Genomic DNA, 20649 nt, shown 5'->3' with positions numbered 1-20649 from the left:
CCAATAGCATGTGCAACAGTCAGATCTGCAATTCAGAGTGGAGGCTACTGGAGGGCAGAAGACCAGCTCAAATATCTCTATGATGGATAAGAGACGTGGCAAGGGCCTGATTCCTGAGGGATGAGAACACATGGCTGTGCAACTGCAGAAGATCTTGCAAGTGGCCAACATGGCAGTTCTGCAGAGAGCCTTAGAGTAGAAATGAACAGACTTGATGTACATGGAATGAGGTAGAGGGAAATGAGACTCCCTCCTAGTTTTTTTCTGGCCAGGACGACTAGATGAGTGATGGCGTATTAGCCAAGATAGGAGATTCAGGAGGAGCAGGTTTAAAGAAGCAAACACGATGGGCATGAATTGGATATCACTGTGGGTCACGCTGGTGGAGGAGATGTCTAAAGTCACCAAGCACAGGCCTGAGGCTCTCAGAGGAGTTTCTGGCTGATTGGAGGAGGAGGGAGTTTCAAGAAGGAAATCGTGGTCAACTGTGTCTTACCCTACGGATTGTGAGAGAGAAGACTGAAAGAGATCTACTGTATTTGGCAACCAGAAGGTCATTGCTGACTTTAGCTGGAGCAGTTTCAGGGGAGGAAGAGGACCAAAGCAGAAGGAAGACTGAAGAAGTGAAAAAGCAGAGACTCCTCTTTCCAGGCAGCTTGGCTGGGGAGTGAAGCTGTGATATAAATTGATTGCCTAAGAAGGAACAAAGGAACAAGAAAGTCTTCTGCTTCTTTTCCTCCTTCCCTCGCCTCCTCTTCCCCCACCTCTTCCTTTATCTTAAGTGGTGGGAGAAGCCTGAGTCTTCTGAAGCTAAGGGATGAATCCAGAATTGAGCAAGGGGGGACAACTAGCAGAATGAGGATCCCCCATGGAGCTGGAAGGTGGTGGGGTCAGAGGACAGGTGAAGGAAGATATTCCTTCCTCTGACATTCCAGTGGAGTAGGTGGGATTTGGTGGTTCCCAACAGACTTCTTAGGCATCAGGGGAAGGAAATGAAGGGATATCATGCAACGAATATTTAGTGAGTCCCTACTTTGCTTAAGTGGTGTTGTAAATTAGGTAGGCACCAGAGAATGAGGAAATATTAGAAATGAGAGTCATTCAGAGTGAGGTATCAAACCTAAGGTTGTTTGGAGGAAGGGAGGAGATATCTAGGTCTTCCTGAATGATGAAAGGAAGGAAGCTTGGTAGAATATTTCCCTTCCTAGGCAGGAGGTAGTGAAAATAGCCTGAGAGAAACAGGAAAAGTCTAAAGCAGGAAAAATGGAAGAAAGGAAAGAGAGCAAACAGTAACCGCATGTTCCACGTTCCAGACATTAAGCTAAATTAGGCACTCTGTAGGCAAACCAATCCTGTGAGAAAGGCATTAATATTTCCATCTTACTGATGTACAAAGTGAGGATCCAGCTCTTTTCCTCTCTTCAATTCCACTTTTTCATAGTGGAGTAAAATGCTTTGAAATAATGGAGCAGAAATTCCAGTTCTTGTCTTTCTAAATTTTTATTCACTTGGAAGCCAGGTGAAAGGCACAGAAAAGAGGAAAATTCCTAGTGTGCTTAGGCCAGTGAAACTATCTAGTCTTCATAGGGCCTTGGTTAAGGATGGGGCAAAGCTTGGCTGATGAGAAAGAGGCCGAAGGAACTTAGATGAGGAAGTGGTTGCCCTTGTTCCTCCTGCAGAACCACAGGGGGTTCCTGAGACTGGAAGCCGGTTTCCTGGGTCCCAGCCCAACCCAGCCACACTCCATCTGTGGGAAAAAAATTGTGCAGCCGCTGGGCTCACCACGCAGGAGCTTTACATTAGTGCCTATTTTCCAAGATCCTCAAAGTTATATAAATTATCATTATCAGAATGCGTACTGAGAAACTAACTGACGTTTGTAAGTAACGCATATACTTCCATTCATAACTTTCAATAATAGGCTGCAAAAAGATAAAAACCGTGTGCGGTAATATGGTTTCGGCAATCCCTTTCTTAAAAAAAGTGTATTTTAAAATATGTAATGGGATTGGGGAGGAGAAGGGTGGGGAGAATAACCAAACTGACGAAGTAGCTACTGTTGATCAAAAGTGGATTAAAAAGCATTCAACTGTATACCTTTCTTTGCACTTTAATACTTCTTTTTTGGCAGTTGGGCTCTAAGTTCCACGTGACGCGCCACATGGTTGCCATGGAGACTAGCAGAAACTTTTTTTAGAAAAGTATCCCTAGCATTGCCCTGCGCAAGAAAGAGGCAGTGCCCCCTGGCCGGGAAGCGCAGGAGACAAGCAGCCGCCACGGCGCATTCGGCTGCGCTGGCCAGGGAGGGAGGCCGCTAGGGTGTCGCGCGGCCGGGAGGCGGCGGCCGAGCGCGGCGTCACGTGGCCGGGGAGGGGCCTGCGCGCCGCCCGCCCGCTCGCCCGCCCCTCGGCTACCGCCGCCGCCGCCGCCGCCGCTGCCGCCGCGTCCCATTCATGAGGGCCGCCCGGCTCGGCTGCGGCCCAGGCGGCTCCCGAGGCAGCGGCGGCGGCGGGCGCCTGGGCCTCGCGCGCGTCCTCGCACGGCCCCGCCCCCTCAGCCTCCGACGAGCCCGCCTTGCGAGGCCGGTCCTCACCGTCGCCGTCCAGCCACCGCCTCCCGTTGGCCGCCCGCGGGCGCCGTTGCGGGTTGGGAGCCGAGCCAACGCAGGTAAGCGGGCGCCGAGCCGGGGTCCTCGCGCCGCTGCGCCGCCCACCCCCCGCCGCCGCGGCTCGGGCTCCGCGGCGGGCGTCGCGTCTCTGCGCTCGGGGCGGCTGGGGTCGCCAACTCGGTGCGGTGCCGCTCTGACGGAGGCCGGGACCCCTGCCCCCGCCTCGCCGCCGCCGTCACGTAGACGCGGGCCCCGCCGGCGCCGTGGCAGGACGGGTTTGCGGGGTCGGCTGGGACCGGCGGGTGCGGGGTGAACGTGAGGAGGGGGACGTGAAGACTGAAACATGCGGGTGCCCCCGCCGCTGCCCGAGGTGATAGTCACTTCAGAACCCCCCAACTCGCGGGTTTCTGGCGTAAAGGCTGGAGCGGAGGCCGAAGTGACGCTTGGCCGAGCCGCGCACGCCGAGGAAAGCGTGGCTGGAGGCCGCGTCTCCATCCCGCCCCCGGCCCTGGGGGAGGGGGCGCCCGAGGCACGTGATCGCATTCAATCCAGGGCTGGGAAGTTGCTGTTATTTCTCTGCAGCGGTTCGTTTGCCCTGTGTCTCCACCTCCACGTTGTAGACCCGGTCCTAAGTGTGAGTAATTTTTCCCTTCGCAACACCCCCCCTTCCCTCGGTGAATCTCAATTTGTATGGAACGTGTTAAGATACAGTTTTATATAGTAAGGGCTTCTCTCTCAACTTTTAACCCGGCGGATCACCATTTTCTCCACTCTTGCGAACAAATTAAGACTGTTCTCGTAGAAAATTTAGGATGACATTTTGAAGGCATACTGAACAGGCAGAAAGATAACCCTTCCTTGCAGAAAGTGCTGGAACTCTGAATATTTGGAAATGCTCTGAAGTATTACTTAACAGACCGCTATACTAATTTTAAAGGTACATTGGGGGATTATTTTTCCAAACCTGTTTGTTTGTTTGTTTGTTTGTTTTAAAGTGAAAAAGAGTCACTTATCTTGGTGTCAGGCCAGGCCCTGTTGAAGCTCTGCCCAATAGAAATGTTCTGTAAGTGTTACCGTTTATTAAAACTTGGTCTGGCTGGTTCATAATGCTTTGACAATACAAAGTCAAAATTTAAATACATTTAAATACAAATTTAAAAAAAATTGTATCAAAATGTATTAAAAAATACATTAAAAAAATTAAATACACATTTAGTGGCCCATATGGTTGATATGTTGATGGTCTCATATTGATCTTAGCGGCTTAAGCATGTAAAGTATGGCAGATAATGCTGAGATGGGGAGAGACAGGGCCCACAAGGTGCAGGGGAAGGATTCACGTGGTCCCCTAGTGCAGCATCCTCACTTTTCATGAAGGGCAGTCAACCTCAGGCCATACCCAGCCAGTGTATAAAAAGCAGTCCTAAGGCCACCTGTGAAAGAGCACTGGCCAGGGAGTGTGGCTTCTTCCTTCCAGTTAAATATGCAGTTGATTGTGATATATCAGACTGAAGTATCTCCATGTCCAAATGTTGACAGAGACGGCCATACTAGAATGCTAGAAATGAAACGATAGATTCTGTCTTAAAACGTGATGGCACAGTTGAGAGCCAACAGAGAAGCTTTATGTTTAAGAGGAACTGGAAACGGGAGCATTTGAAAACCATTCAACACTATAGTAAAGCTACTGTGAAGAAACAATTAAGAGAGTCAGCTGGGCATTGTGTCCTTCATTGCTCCAAGAATGTAGCAATAAAGATACTCATCTCCCTGTATTGTAATTTTTGGTTTACTGACTGGACTGTCGCCTGCACTAGACTGAAAGTCCTTGAAGGCCAGACTCTGGTAGGTGCCTGGTACCAAATGCTGAGCCAGCTTTTAGAAGAATCTCCATGGAGGGCTGTTGAACAAAGATAGAAAGCAGCAGTCAGTCTTTGTGTCCTTACCAGTGACCTGAGAGCTGGTGGCACTTCCTGTACACTCAACTTTCCTGAATTGTGAGCTTTGGTTGAATGATCCTGATGGTGCCATGCATTAGAGGTGGTAAAAGGTTAAATTAAGCTCATGAGTATTACAGGGAACATTTTGCAATGTTTAGTTTAAATATTAATATTTAGTTTAAATATAGCTTGGTTCTCTGTGTCAACAGCTATTCCCTCTGGGTATGCCTTTTTTTTTTTTTTTAAGTAATTTCCTCATATAAGGCAACATGGTAACACTTAGCTGGAAGCTTTGTCTTGTTGGGAGATAGATACAGCTACCTTTCTTAGGTGCTTAGTAATGTAAGTCAGGAGGTTTTTCTTGAAGTCTAATTTAAGTCCACCTGCCTTTAATTTAAATCCTACCCTTTTTGCTCTGACCCTAATAGTTGTCACGGTTTGTGTGTGTATGTGTGTGCATATTAACTTAAGCCAGTCAATGGCTAGACAGTGGTTGGGACCTTTATTTTGAAAGCCCCTTTTTATCTGTTTTATTCCCTTCATTTATGAGATGTTGTATTTCTGGCTGAGCCCCAGAGTCTTCTGAACTGCCATTTGCCTTCTTCATAATGAAATAACTCACAAGGTAGTTAGGTAGTTGGTAGGCAGAACCTCTAGTTGGCAGAATGCTATATAAATTGTCTTATTAAAACTTGGAAGATAATTATTATAGGCTGGAGTAGTAAACTTTATGGCTGTATCAGAAGGCATTCAAAGAAGATTCCTCGGTGACTTTGCTAACAATGAACTGCACTTTTTGGTATCCACTTCCCTTGCTGTCTGCTGTCGGTTTGATTCTTTTAGTAACACAGTGTCTCTATTACTAATGCTAAATGCTTTACATGTGTACTCTCCTTTAGTCTTTAAGACAAATGTGTGCTCACCCAGGGAGGTCCAGATGAAGCAGCTAGGTATCTCTGAGAGTCCGTGGCAACCTATGTGTTGGGGGTGCCATTCCAGCTCTGCTGGCCTCACCTCTGGCCGCCTTGCTCTCCTGACCAGCCACAGGAAGCTTGGCCCAGATGGTCCACCTCTGCTCTAAAATGCTGAGACTGGATGATTCTGCTGTAAGTTTTCAGTCTATAAAGAAGGAAGGGGAAGAAAAAAAGAATGTTAGGAGATAAGCTGTGCTGCAATGCAAGATAAGCCCAAAATGTGACTTTTAGGATTAGAATAATGATAAGATACACATTTTAAAAATTTGATTCACTGACTACAGTTTAGAATCTTTTTCTTCTAAAGCCCTTGAATGCCAAATTTCTGTCATCCTGTATTTGTCAGTTTAGATTGGTGTTAAAATTATTACTAAAAAAATGAGGAAGGAGCCAGAAATCCTTGAACTTGTAAAGTGTAACAAAAGTTACAGCATTGGCTCCTTGTGCTACCTTCATTTTACCTATGTACAAAGAGGGTCTAGCTGAAAGTCAGGTGACTTGTGTGTTAGAAAGAGGATCTTTTAACTTTTATTTAGGTCAAATATATAATTTGAGAGACTACATAAATGCGTTGGAAAAATGGAGGGCTCACAGAGATCTTTTAAAAGTCCATTTAGAATCCGTGTAGTTATCTTTGTGATCTTTGAATTTAGAACTTTATTATGTGATGTTTATATTTATCTGTGGTGTTACAGATTTTCAACATGAACCATCCAAATTAGGCTTTTCTACTTCTTTGGAAGAGAAACACTAGAAAAGTCCACTTTGTGATGTTTGGATAGCTAGGGGATTGGCTTTATCTGACTTTTTGGCATATTTGAACAGTAGGGAAAGTCTTCTGTAGTTAATTTTGTGAATAGTAACTGAGTTTCTTGACTTTATTTCATTTCATATTTACTTTTGTACCAACTCTCTTAATTTTACTGTTGAATAATACATATATTTGTCTGAACAGCCTCTAATCTTTTTTTTCAATGAGGCAAAGTATAAATAAAATTTAAGGTGATGTATAAATTCTAAGTTGTTTTCAACTCCTGGCATCTTTTTTTATCTTAACTGTTCAAGAATCTACAGTGATCCATTCTCACCTGTTTTAGGAAATAGAAGTTTCCCATCTCTGTTCTCTTATTTCCGTTTTCTCCCTCCCATCTCCACTGGCCCCAAACATTTATCATTTTCTTCAGTACTCGCTTTTCTTGATTAACTTAGGCTGTGGGAGGCGTTGCTCTAGCTGTTAACCAGTATTAGAGTAAATAACTGTTGTCTTTAAATTTTTAGACACTTCATGTGACCTGCTGGTAGCGCTAGTTTGCCTTTTTTCTGTAAATGTCGAACTAAGGGGAGCAGTAGGGAAGAGATGGATTGTTGAATGGAAGTGGTAAGAAGTTAGCCTTTTTGTTCAGAGTCTAGTAGAAAAAGTAGAATTTGAGGAGAGGAGGAAAGGACGTTGAAACACGAGCAACTTTTTAGGATGGTCCTGAGGATAGGATCTGTTGATTTTAAAAGTAACTACAAGGGGAAAGAGGAAGGGACAGACCTTCATAGGTTGATGTGCAGAAGAAAGCTCAAATAGAGTGAGCTGGAGTGGCTGTACAGACCTTGTATTTGCAGTTCAGTGGAAACTTTTTGAGGGTTTGGCATGCTATCTACCATTGTTTTGATATTTTAACTTTTTTGGTCACTCGTGAATTTAGTTGAAATTTTAAGTAACATTACAGGGTGTAAAGGGATGTGGATTCTAAAAGTTTTAAGAAACATGATTAAATACATAGTATTTCAAAGACAAAGTGTACCAGTATCTAGGTTTAAAAATTATTTGGTTTTGATGGTCATAACTAAGTAATTATCAGTGATTTTGCTCAAAAAAAAAAAAAAAAAGGCATATGGTACCAAGTAACTTTAGTGACTAAATTTCTGCATTTACCTATTTCTGGTATAATGGAAGGGATAATTGGTTGTAAACATCTTTTTTTTAAAAAAAATCTGTTTTTATATCTATAGTAAGATGTTTTATTTTTATAGGAAGAATCTTAATTACAAACGAAAAATTGACCGGTTAATCTGGAATTGAAATCTACCTAAAAGCTTTTTTTATGTCTCTGAATAAACAATGGGATTGTACAATTCCATGATGGTTCTAATCTATTCAGTGCATTATGATGTGACATGTGTTGCTCCTGGCAAGATAGATGTGTCCAGCTGTACTAGAGACTTGGTATTTACTGATTCTAAAAGAGAGGTATCCAGAATGTGAATAGCTCTTATAAGGTATTGGGCATAATCTATTAAATATAAAGGAATCTCAGACAGCAAAACCATCAGATAGTTGATGTGAATTATGAACTCTGAATTGGAACTCTCTGAATTGTGGTATGTTACTTTCTCCAACAGTTGCCTGTAAATTTGTGGTCTTTGTAAAGTGATGTGCCTTTTTTTGAACCAGTTTAAGTCAAGCAATGTTTGGGCTTACTGAAGAACCATGGGGAATATACTTTTTGTTTCCTTTACAATACTAAGTGTAATTATTTTTTTCTTTGTAAAATATTGCAAAATTATCTGCCCACATTTTATATTTTTTAAATTATTTTAATCTCAGTGTTTTTTGGATCAGTAATACTTATTCATCTGACATTATAACTATATTCATAACATCTGTTTATATATGAACTGCAAAGGAACAGGACTTATTTAGAGAAGTATCTAAATATTTTGTGAATAGAAAGCTCTCTATTTTAGAATTTAAAATGTGTATTAGAGATGCTTTATAAGTAAGGATTGATCTTTTGTTGTAGGGTTTTCTAACTGGTTCAACCAATTCAAAATATCCTGCCTAAAGTAGTGGTATTTGAAAAGTAAACATTTGGAATTTTGGTGTCTTTAGCATACTCTATCCACTGAGATTCAGTCTGTAAAATGGTGCTGATGCCTATTTTTTAGGAACACTGTTTCTAGGAGGTGTTTAATGTCTGTAAAAGGTTATCATTATTATTACAGTTACATGATTAAGTACTTTCTTTGGCTGAGGCATTGTGTTTTACATAAATTATCTCCTAAGAGGCACAACAACCCTGCAAGGTAGAGATAGTAGCTGCATTTTCTAGGTGAAGACAGTGAAGCGGAAAGAGATTTGTCAAAGGCATGCACCTGTGCATTGGCATTGACCTACCCACCCACCCCCATTCCATTGTCCCTGCTCCCATGCCACCACACTGCCCAAGGGACTGTAAGAATTCTTAGGAATCTGCTTGACATGCCAAAACTAATTTGGGGGTGTTGTTTTTACTTTGTTAGGTAGAACTGGAGAACTGACTTTTTTTTTTAAGTTTATTTATTTATTTTTGAGAGAGAGAGGGAGTGAGAGAGAATCCCAAGCGGGCTTCACATCATCAGTGCGGAGCCCTATGTGGGGCTCGAACTCATGAACTGTGAGATCATGACTTGAGCCGAAATCAAGAGTCGGATGCTTAACCAACTGAGGCACCCAGGTGCCTTGGAGAACTTATTCTTAATGTCTGCATCTATAAACTGCTCGTAGAGGGATAGCACCTGCTGCATAGAAGCCTTGGGTTTCTCTGAATCATTTATATATGCAAAAACCAACTGTTCTAAGGAGAGAAAGACCAGCCAAGAAAACAGTGGAGGTGATTTGACTCCACCACACCTACTTGGTGCCTGCTCAGGAATGAGCTAAACAATATGAAGCTGATGATCATCTGCCTGCCTTCTGTAATATGAGCACATCACTGGGCTGAGTTGGGATCAGGTGTTTAAAACCTGACCCCTAAATTGTAGCTAAGTTTTGCTCACAGGCTCTGCTTGAGAGGAAGGCAATTCTTTTTAGTGTTGGGAAGAAGAAATGGGCTCAGTTGGACTTTTTGAGACATGGTATGTCAGTATCCAACATGATGTCTTCTTGAAGGATTTTCCTTGGTAATTTTGACTATTCCTGATATGAGAATTACACTCCATAACCCCTGGGTTATGTGGAACTTGATTGTGAGTAGGGGCCCTGAGTTAAACATTTCAGAATTGGACAGAGCTTCTGGCCTCTTAATCCATGTAGGAACCTTGTTTCATCACATTGTGGGTGGCCAGGTGAAACCCCTAATATTGTTGAGTATCTGAGTTTGCATTTTTGAACAGATTTGTTTTTGGAATTGGCACTTTCTTCATTATATCACTTGATTCGCTTGGTAACTAGATCTGCAGACAGGATTCTTTGTGATGGAATTTTAATGGTGTTTTACCTACTGTAATTGAATACATGGATAAGTTGGTATTTATCAATTCTTCAATACAGAATAACTTATGAAACAAATATATTCATGGACCGTTAGGAATTCCTAAATCATGATTACACATTTGGCATATAGCTTATCAGTTGTCTTATCTGTAATATGGAGATAACAATACCTACTGATGGCCTGGTTCTGAGGACTAGCTGAGACTGTGTATTAAACCAGAGCCAGAAGCCACCTAGAGGTCTAGAGGAAGAGTGGCAGGCTAGGATTTCTAACCCGACAAGACATGCCAGTGTTGAGGGGCACAGGGGCAAAGGGCAAAAGGCAAATAGCACAAGTAGCTTATAGACTTGTTTGAAGCAGAATTTTATAAAACAGGTAAGGATTGAGAAAGGAGTACTACATGAGTGATTAAAAGTGAGTCAGAGGAGGGGAGCCTGAGTGGCTCAGTTGGTTGGGCGTCCGGCTTCTGCTCAGGTCATGATCTCGAGGTTTGTGAGTTTGAGCCCCACGTCGGGCTCTGTGCTGACAGCTCAGAGCCTGGAGCCTGCTTCAGATTCTGTGTCTCCTTCTCTGTCTGCCCCTCCTCCACTTGTGCTCTGTCTCTATCAAAAATAAATAAATGTAAAAAAAAAAAAATTTTTTTTTAAGTGAGTTAGAGGAGGACACCTGGGTAGCTAGCTCAATCACTTGAGTGTCCGGACTTTGGCTCCTGTTAAGGTTATCTTGCGGTTCCTGACTTCATTCAGTGCTGAGCTCACTTCTTTTCGGATCCTGTATCCCCCCTGTCCTTGCCCCTTCCCCACTTGTGCTCTCTCAAAAATAAATAAAACATTGAAAAATGAGTCAAAGGAAATATTTGGAGTGAACTTCTCTGCTTATATTTTTAGCATGAGGATATGATGTTTAGTTAAAGATGTTTGTGCTTGCTTGAAATTTCCTTGACCCAGAACTTTTATCTCTATAGTGTCAAAATAGAAAATGCATTTTTATGTTAGCTGTTTTGTATCCAAATCTTATGCACTACATATGTTTGTAAATTTAAGCCTTGTGATTTTTGCCATCATTTCATCTCTTATTCTGTGAATTTTGTTGCCTAGGCCCATAGGTGGAACATTGTCTTTTGTATCTAGAAAGCAGAGCTGTCCTTTATACACTGCAGGTAAATGCATAACAAAAAAAACCCCAAAGCTCTTGCTGTCTAGTTCAAAAGTCTGTAACATTTTTCTATAAATTTTAGTACGTGATCGTTATTAAAATTTCTTTAGATTATATAATTACATGAAATTTCTCACTAGTTGAAAAATACTAATAAACCTGTATTGTTAATGGTGGATTTTTTTTTTTTTTTTAATCTTCTAAGGATCATCCTTTTCAACTGTTAGCTAAATCTTTTGCTATTATCTTTGCTATAGAATGAAAAGGGCTTTTGTGTTAGGACATTCCCCTTTCCCAAGTGAATGAACTGGGCAACTTAATAAGAACTTTACTATATTTAAATTTTCTGGTTCATTTGTTTTGTCTTGTTAATGAGACATACCTAAAGCTCAGTGCTGATGCTGAGAGCCAGAAAAGAGGTTTTCCTGTAAAAGCAAAGCAAAACCAAACCCCACAGAGCTATTTGCTTGGTGTTTGTTTTTTTCTTTTCTCTAATAGTTTTCATTCCTGTAGATAGGATTCTTCAGCATGCAGTTCCATCATATAATATTGCTATTTGTCTTTTACACTTTTAAGTGTATTTTTTTGAAGTGTAGTTTAAAAATTCAGATAGCACTTTGAGATATATAGTGAAAAGCACCAGTCTCTTCCTCACTCCTGACTACTGCTTCCTAGAAACAACTTCTTTGAACTCTTACCTGTTTCCTGTGGGATTTTCTTCTATGGGTCTATGCCTAAACTACTGCAGCTTGTTTTTCCAAATCTAGACATTCTCTGTGGGTTTCTTACTTTGCTAGATGAGGATTCATCTCTCATACAACCCTCCTTACACACTTTTCCTTCTATCCTTCCAAGGTAATCGTATCATAATTTTTTATTTTCTCTATATTCAGTATTTATGTTTTCATGACCAAGTGTTGCTCAAAACTAGGCATATACAGTGATTTAATTTCTTCACCAGTTCAAATTTCTGTTTTTTCTGGAGTTAATTGTTTTGTTGGCTCATGTTTCTTAGTACCAGTCACAAATTCAGGCCCCCAGTTTTAGACAGAATTACAGGGCTCTGGGCAGTGAACACCTCACCTGCATCCCATTAGTTTCTCACCTCTGTTGGGTAGTCTTTCCTAGAGATTCCTCTCTCAGCCTGCCTCCTCATTTTTGGTGGGCACATCCTCCTGTAGCTTTTTGAGAAAGGGTTCACAGGAGGTCAACTCTGAGACCTTACTTGACTGGACATTTATTCTAGCCTCATACTTAATTGGTAAGCTGGCTATGGAATGCTAGAATGGAAGTAGTTTTCCTTTAGAATTTTGACTTGTTACTGTTGAGAAATCCCAAGCTTTTTAATTTCTGTTTCTCTTTCCTTCCCACTCTATGTATCCTTTCCTTTTCTCTTCCGGTTTTCTTTCTTTTTCTTTCTTTCTTTCTTCTTTCTTTTTCTTTTCTTTCTTTTGAAACTTTACCTCCTTTTGAAGTCGCTCTTTCATCTTTTGATGAGGTGCCTTCATTTGTGATTTGCAGCTGTGGTCCCTGGACCATTAATGGTGAAGGAGTGACTGGAACAACTGGGAAGAGCCCTCCTCACCTGGCTTCACGGTGAACCCACAGTCCTGGCCTTGCTTTGTACGTTCATGCCTGGTTGGCAGGCAGGTATTTCATCAGTGTCTGTAGGTCAGAGGGCCTAAAAACACTCAGAACATATGAGTGCTTCTCAGATCTGGTGAGGCTTCACCCCACAGACAGGATCACCTGCAGCTGTATGTCCTCATGAAAAGTTCGGGAGGTAGCTGGCATTGGGTGCAGTGCCTCTGATTGAGAGCATGGTGTGCATCCTGCTTTTTGTAGCCATGCCCACAGGGTGATTGCTGAATCCTTTGTCCTTGAAGACCACAGAGCCTTTAACATTGTTTATTGGCATCTTTCCATTGTGGCTGCCTTTGATAGAGGCCACTACAGTTCAGGTACCTCTTCATCTTTTGTGCTGGGCACTTGGTGGGAACTTTCATTTTGGAAAATCATGTTTTTGACTCTGGGAAATTTTTTTTTTTTTTTTTTTTTTTTTTGAGAGAGAGAGAGAGAGAATGTGTGACTGGGGGATAAGGAGAGAGGGGATCTTAAGTAGGCTCTGTGCTCAGCACCAAGCCTGATGCATGGCTCAATCCCATGACCCTGGGATAATGACCTGAGCTGAAATCAAGAGTTGGACACTCAACCCACCGAGTCACCCAGGCACCCCCCTGGGAAATTATCTTGTAGTTGTAATAATTTTATGTAGTTCTAATGTGTTTTTTTGTTTTGTTTTGTTTACATACCTCCACCAATGTGGGCTCTTTTTTTTAAGCACTTAATTACTTTCTGATCCTCCATTTTTTTTTCCTCCATCCATTTTTCATCTTTTAAAAACTTGACCCCTTTTCATTTGCTGTCATTGCCTCTAGCCATTCTTTATACTTGTGAGTTACCCCTTTTAAATTTCTTTACTGTTATGTTAGTGAGTGTATTGCAAGAAAGTACCAGAAACTGGATGGTTTAAACAACAGAAAAATGTATTGTCTCACTGTTCCAGAGGGTGGGTTAGTTCCTTCTGAAGCCTGTAGGGCGAATCTGTTCATTCCTCTGTCCTAATTTCTGGTGGTTAGCTGACAATTTTTGGCATTTCTTGGCTTGTAGATACCTTAATGGTCACATGGAATTCTGTATGTGTGTGTGTGTCTGTCCATTTCTCTTTCTCTCGCACGCGCGCTCTCGCTCTCTCGGTCCAAATTTCCCCTTTTTCTGTGGAAGCCAGTCATGATGGTTTAGGGCCCACCCTAATGACTCATTTTAACCTGATTACCTCCATAAAGATCCTGTTTCCAAATATCACATTCTGAGATATTGAGGGTTGGAATTTCAACTTAGCATTTTTGGGGCGGCACAGTTCAACTCTGAACAGTTGGGTTTTTAAGAGAGAATGAAAATAAAGTGTATGTCTTCCTTTGTGTTTAACAGAATGTCTAGTTATTGTAATATTTTTAAAGACTGTTTTAGTCACATCTATCTTCACTGAAGATTAGAAAGCAACTCTCAGGAAGTAATTTTTAGGTTACAGTTTGCAGTTTTTGTTCAGATTTATGCGACTGTTAAATTTCTGCTGGTTTCCTGAATGTTTGATAACTTAGTATCTGAGTCACCTCATTTTTTTCCTACTCTTGCTCTGTTTCTAAAGTAATTTGAAGGTTGGCAACATGACTAAAGAAGGAACAGCAGCAGTGGCTTGTGAGAAAGTAAATCCTAAGTATATTATGATGGCATAGTTATGGGAGTATGATCAGCCAGGTTCTAATGCTCTTTCGTGTTAATTATACTTGTTTTTTCAGATGTGAGCCTTCCTGGGTTGAGTTTGTTTGTTTGTTTTTAAAAATTCTATCCTACATTTTCTTGGTTTTGGCTTCTCATTCCCTTTACCTAAAAGTAGCCTACCCTTCCTCCCTTACTTTCTGGCAGCATCACTCTCTTTTATTTCCTGTGTAATAGTTATCCCAGTCTAGAATTTTATTTTTTATTTCTTGTCTCTTCTTCCTCCATTAGAATCTAAATGCTATAAGAGCAGGTGCATCAACCAGGTTCATTGCTTGATCTCAGAATAGAATAGTGCCTAACATGTTATAAAGTAGGCACTGCTTTTAAACAGATCAGTGAGCGAAACAAGTTTTATTTTCCAACATTCCAAATGTTGCTTCACTGAATTGCTTTTGTTCTTGGAAGTCCTTCTGTCTTGTTGAAGTAGCTCAGTGTGCAAGTCAGCTTGTGATAACACAAGTGGCTCAGCCTTACCTGGCATTTGTTTTGCAAAACTGTAAAACTAGGACACAGCTCAAACTGGAGTGATGAGTGGCTCTCATAGTGGTGCAGTTGGCGATGGCTACTGTCTCCACAGATTCTCCCTTTATCCACCCAAATGTCCTCCCAGGCCGGGAAAGGGAGCTCCCCCCTTAACATTTCTGAAAATCCTACTAGGGTTCCAGTAGTAATTGTGCACAATAAAACAGGGCCTGAAATTTGAGTTATATTTTAATTGGATTTTGGTGGAAGGCTCTCATCCATCTCCACAGCCTCTCCCAGTTTTCCCAGAAGCCTCTGGGAAATATGGCCAATATGGGATGCCTGGAGTTGGGAGTGGGATCTTTGCATGGCTGCACAGGAGTTCATATCCCTGCTTCCTGGCCTCATGGTCACCACATTCTGTTTAATTGAGACAGACCCAGGCAGTTCCAAAGAGAAGAGTGGAGAAGTAGTGAATTTGTGCTTCCTGATCTGGGAAACAGGGAGGGAGGTGCTACATTCTGAGAGTTAAATGTAAGAGAGATTGCAGGTGTTATTAAAAACTGAATATGTGTTACAGGAGCTTAGGAATTCTCCTGGTCACTTTTATGACATCATTTAAGTAAGCCGGCAGATTGGTACTTTTTTTTTTCTTGATTTTTATTCGTATGCTACCAGTACAGGGAAGACCTTTCTCTCCACCTGCAGGAGGAGTCACTGAAAGTTGATTGATGCAGTGTGTGAGACTGGTCAAATGGTTTATGTAGCAAAAGTCACCTTTTAACTGGAATTGTGGTACTGTCTTGATTTCATCATGGTATCCTGAAGGGTTATAAGGAAATGGCCTGGCATTCAGATGCTGTCCCAGAGGTGATTGCTACAGCTTTGACCTCAGTCATGTTCCTTTGAATTTCAGGTAGGTTTAGAAAAATACAAGCTCTTGGGGTACCTGGGTGGCTTGGTTGGTTAATTAAGTGTCCACCTTCAGCTCAGTTCACCATCTCATGGTTCAGGAGTTCGAGCCCCACATCGGGCTTTTCGCCCACAGCGTGGAACCTGCATGGGATTCTCTGTCTCCCTCTCTCTCTGCCCCTTCTCTTCCCTCGCCCTCCCTTGCCCTCCCTCTCTCTCTCTCTCTCTCTCAAAATTAATAAATAAACTTTTAAAAATTCTTTTAAAAAAAAAATACAAGCTACAAAAATGAAGTGTGCATACTCACAAAATGTTGAATCTGGTACCTCTCATGCAAAAGCTAACAATCAGGTTTGAAATTCTTAGGTGATTTAGAGAACCTGGTGCCTGTGGTAAGGTCTCTGTAAAACCACATGATGCTTTCTATGTGTGGTGGGGAAGGGAGAAACAAGAAGTGGTTCTGTTGTTCTGGGTTACATGTATGATATTGGATACAAGACTGTCCTGGGATGTGAGCAAATAGTCATTTCTTTCCTGCATCCTCACAGTGCTTATTGAGATGGGGGTGATGGATGATGACAATTGATGGACATTATTCACAATGAAAAATACTATTTAAATAAAAGATGCAACACATTGTGAAGTGTAAAGTTTACCCATAAGATCTAATATAAGTTCTTCAGCTTTGAGCTCCATTACAAATGAATAAGGAAACTGTTGATACTCCTATAAAAGATGTTCCTGTGAAGGAATATGACTAAAAGCTTAATGCGATCAAATAAATGTACACTGCCCACTTCAGTGCAGTATATGCATTTCAATGATGCTATCATTCTTACAACATTTTGGAACGCCATTTTCTTTTCAAATTACTTTCAGAGTCTCAAAATACATCATTTTATGCTCAGTGGTGGAAGGTTTTTGGTTAGGGTTTTCACAATAGCTACAAGTCATTTAGAGCAACATCTGGTGGATCATGCATGTCAGAGAGATGAACAATAATCTACTTCTGTGCTGTTTAAGAGTTGTGACCATATAGTAATGATAGTGATCATGCAGTTTTTACTTTTTTTTTTGATGTTTATTTATGTATTGAGAGTAAGAGGAAATGGGGGGAGGGGCAGAAGAGGACAGACAGAATCCCAAGCAGGCTCTGTGCTGTCAGGGCAGAGCCCCACGATGGACTCTATTTCCTGAACCGTGAGATCATGACCTGAGCTGAAATCAAGAGTTAGGCACTTAACCAGCTGAGCCACCCAGGTACCCCACTACAATTTTTTCTCTTAATGCATCTTAGGGGAACTTTAGGTTGAAGTAGGCAGATTGAATTTCTGAAAGACAATAATCTAAGAGTTCTGGTTATTTTCATTTTAGTTTAAATTTAGCCAGTTGAATAAAATCTGGTAATCAATATAGATATAGCATTAGAATTTTCTTAATATTGTAAAATGAAATTCCTAAAGTTATCATTGTCATAGCAATGTATTTTAGCCATTTTGCTGTTCATTTCCTGAAGAACACAAATGAACCTGCATACAAGAGTATGAAATGCTGCATATTCTGATGGGAAGGGAAGGGTGAGGTAGATGCCATCAAATTGAGAAACCTGCAGGTTTGAAAAAGAAACAAATTGGGAGAGCAAGCCTTTTGCAGGGTTGCCAGATTACACTGGGGGCCCATTTAAGGCTACAGATAAAAATTTATACTTTCACCTGTTTGTCCTACCAGGATGACTCTTCCCAGTAGTGCTCATGATGATTTTTTATTAAAATGATAATCCCAGTTGCTTGGATGGTATTTTCTTTAAGTTTATCAGTATGATAGCAAGCAAATTGTAAATTAAACATCAGTGAAGTGGTTAAAAGCAAAGGCTCTGGAGTCAAGCCTTGGTTTATTATATCCTGGCTTCTCTAGCAGCTGTAAAACTTGAGCAGGTTCTGTCAGTAATAGTTATGTATATGGGATGTCAGTTGGTTATGTCTTTTTATACACTTCTCTCTTGAGGTCCTAGCATATTTATTATTATTTGTATGAATTTTATGTGTGATAGAATTTTTACATTTTCCTCAAGAAACTACATATCCAAGAGATTGTTGCTGAGTTCCTGGTCTCTAAATACTTAATCAACATTACAGTAGCAGTTCACTTATATGGATGGAAGAAGAGGACTGGAAGACGAGTACCAGCTAATTACCAGTATTTTTTTAATTAAAAAAATTGTAAGGAATTCAAGGAGGTGCAGTTACAGCAACAAAGTAGTTAAAACAACCATCACCAGTTTTTCAAGTGGTCCAGAAAATCTTTAGTTAGATATATGCAAAACTAGCTGAAGAAGGGGAAATTCCTCTTGAGAGCCAAGGAATGTGAGTGTACAACTGACTTGGGTCCTTGCATGATGCTTATCTCATAATTTGTTAGAATTTTTGTTTATTTTTCTTTGGATTGTGTTAATGATATTAAGTCTTGCTTACTTCATTTATTATTTGTCGTAGTTTTCTATGGCAAGTTCTAAGCCATCTCACTTTTGACCTGGCATGGAGAAATCTAATACTGTACTTCCTTTAAAGTATCTTCATTTGGCCTCAGTGTGATACACTGGTGTGCTCCTGTTAGTGGTGAGTTTATAGCAGCAAATTTGTTTCTAGAAGATAGAAGTGTCACACTTTTAAAATTATTTACAGTTTTTAAATTTGATAATAGTATGGCTTGCATTTCAACAGGATTTCTTGAGTGTAGGTGAAATGGGGTGACCTAGTCCTAGTACAGAAAACTGTTTATATACTTAGGGTGTCATCTCTGAGTGTCACCATGGCGACAGGGTCATTTCACACCGCTATTCAGAGGGTGAAATGAGAAAAGAAAGAGAAACATTTAAACAGAAACAGTTGTGATTAACAGGACGTGGATGGGCACACACACCCACACACACAGCCACAGCCACAGCCACAGCCACTGAAGCAGCTGCCATGGGAATTTGGAGCAGAGCATTCCCCATTTGTTTCTGGCTTTATTTTATTGGAAGTGTTGTCCAGAATTGGTGACACAAGTCAAGCCATGATTCTTCTCATCCTTAATTGGGCTGTTTAGCTTTATGATCTTAATGATCAAACAGATACACTTGATAGCTACAGCCTGACAACTTTCAGTATAATCTCTCTGGTCTCAGAATATTGGGTGAAAGTTTGACCTAGAACATTAGTGTCAGAAGGGTTCAGCTTCAAAGATTTTTTAGTCCCAAACTCCCTAAAATGGGATATGTTAACTGAAGATATTCTAGGCCCTAGAGTAAATGTGATAAATTAACCCTTGAATTTTGTAGAAGAAACCTTTATTCAGTCACTTTTTTTTCATATTAAATGGATGCATCAGAGTAGAATGCAAAATGTGTTAAATTTTAAAGGTTAAAATGTAAGTTGTCAACAAGATTACCTTTGAGAAAGATACTTTAAGTTGGGCCTCAGGAGACCCTTCCAGTTTTTTCTCCTCTGTTCCTGAAAAGACCCAAATGCATTTGATTTTTCATTCATTCAAAGCTCAAGTGAAATAGTCACTGGCTACCCTGTTCAGAGAGTTGGGGATTGTATGAGGATATAACGAAACACTAGAACCTTGAGTAAACTAGCCATTTTCCAATAAGCAGTTAAATTGTAAATGTTTGAAAAACCTCAGAGAATTATCAAGGGAATTTTGCTCTTGGTTTTGAAGAATGCATATAAGTCCCTTTTTTCGTAAGTAAACAGTGAATTTTAAGTAATTCCAGATATAAGAAGAAAAACTTCATTAGTATAGATGATGAGAGCCATTCTGGCTCAAGGAACTCTGTAGTCCTTTGTGTGTGGGCCTCTGTCGTGAGTGCTTTTGAAGATATGGACATGTACTTGAGTTAATCCCTTTGCTGTAGAATAATTATGGTAAAGATTATCAATGGTTTGTAACTGAGGCTTTAAAAAGTATTTTCATCATGAGTTTGTTCTAGTAAGAACTTTTTAGTGTTCTTTACCTCGTCATGGGTATTTCAGTAGAAATAAGTTGCTATTCCACAGTTTGACCACTGGGGGGATGTAGGTTATTTTCATTTTTTGTATCAAAGTCTGAATATAACTTGTGTAAGTACTTCTGTGGAACCAGTTTAGCTCAACCTCAAATAAGCAGATTTCAGGTTAAGAAGTTTTAAGTAAATCCCTGTGCCACCTTTAAAAGCTTTTTAATACTTAATCTCCTAAGTCTCATATACTTAGGGGATCAGTAGTGAAAAGAAACAAAGATGTGTATTTTACTAGCATCATTATCAGCTGTGGAGTCTAAACAGGATTCTGACTCTCCTGACTAGCATTTTAGCTTTGTTTCCCCAAGATAGACCTTTTCTTGAAAGATTTAAGTCTAGGAAACGTAAAAAGTAGTCTTTCTTGACTACTTACCATTTATTATCTTTGCCTGTAGAGGAAAAGTTTGACAGTACAGTAACATTTTTCTCTGAGAAACCATATGGATAATTCAGAATTATTCATTGTAATTTTAACTTTTATTGACTAAGTCCAAAAAGTGCCACCACTCAAATGATGGGCTGGAACCAGAATGTCAGGTACTAGCTGGGAGTCAGGTGATCCACAGTCACAGCTAGGGGAAGCTGGAGGTGTGTGCCTCTTACAAAATTGGTGTTTGGAAGATGCGCTCACCCTGTCTGGGTCCATGGTGCATGTTCACTTGCAGTCAGAACATTCTGTGAGTCATCAATCCAAACAAACAGTGAAACGATACCAAGACTTAAGAGAAAACTGAAGTGACTGGCCTAGGGGTTGATTATTGTGTAAGAGGTGTTTGAGGTGAAGGTTGCCTGAACAGAGGTCATACCCACTAATCTTAGGCTCTTGCCTCTCTTCTCTTGTTAGCCCTTTCTCTTTCCTTCTGGTCAACCACCATCCTCCTTTCCCTAGCACTTTCTCTTCTGGTCTCAGCATGGCATTATGGGAGAAAGCACCAAACCAGAAATCGGGTCCAACTAAATGGGTGGC

The 20649-nt window shown here is 40.8% G+C and overlaps 1 protein-coding gene across 2 annotated transcripts in view; it reads left to right on the top strand.

The window, feature by feature from the left end:
• Positions 1 to 2584: 2584 nt before the first annotated feature.
• The window catches only part of LPIN2 (lipin 2), an 84490-nt gene continuing 66425 nt past the window's right edge, over positions 2585 to 20649 (top strand). The window contains exon 1 of one of the 2 annotated variants that reach the window (XM_049620387.1): positions 2585 to 2667. Coding sequence is in view for 1 of the 2 variants with exons in the window: in XM_049620384.1 (XP_049476341.1) it covers positions 2952 to 3242 (291 nt within the window). In the remaining variant the exon portion in view is untranslated. Of the gene's footprint in view, positions 2668 to 2760; positions 3243 to 20649 lie in introns of those variants that run through there. The other variant, XM_049620384.1, reaches the window with a different exon arrangement.

This window comes from Panthera uncia, assembly GCF_023721935.1.
Source record: "Panthera uncia isolate 11264 chromosome D3 unlocalized genomic scaffold, Puncia_PCG_1.0 HiC_scaffold_8, whole genome shotgun sequence".
Taxonomy (NCBI): Eukaryota; Metazoa; Chordata; class Mammalia; order Carnivora; family Felidae; genus Panthera; species Panthera uncia.
This window is presented reverse-complemented; position numbering and strand designations above follow the sequence as displayed.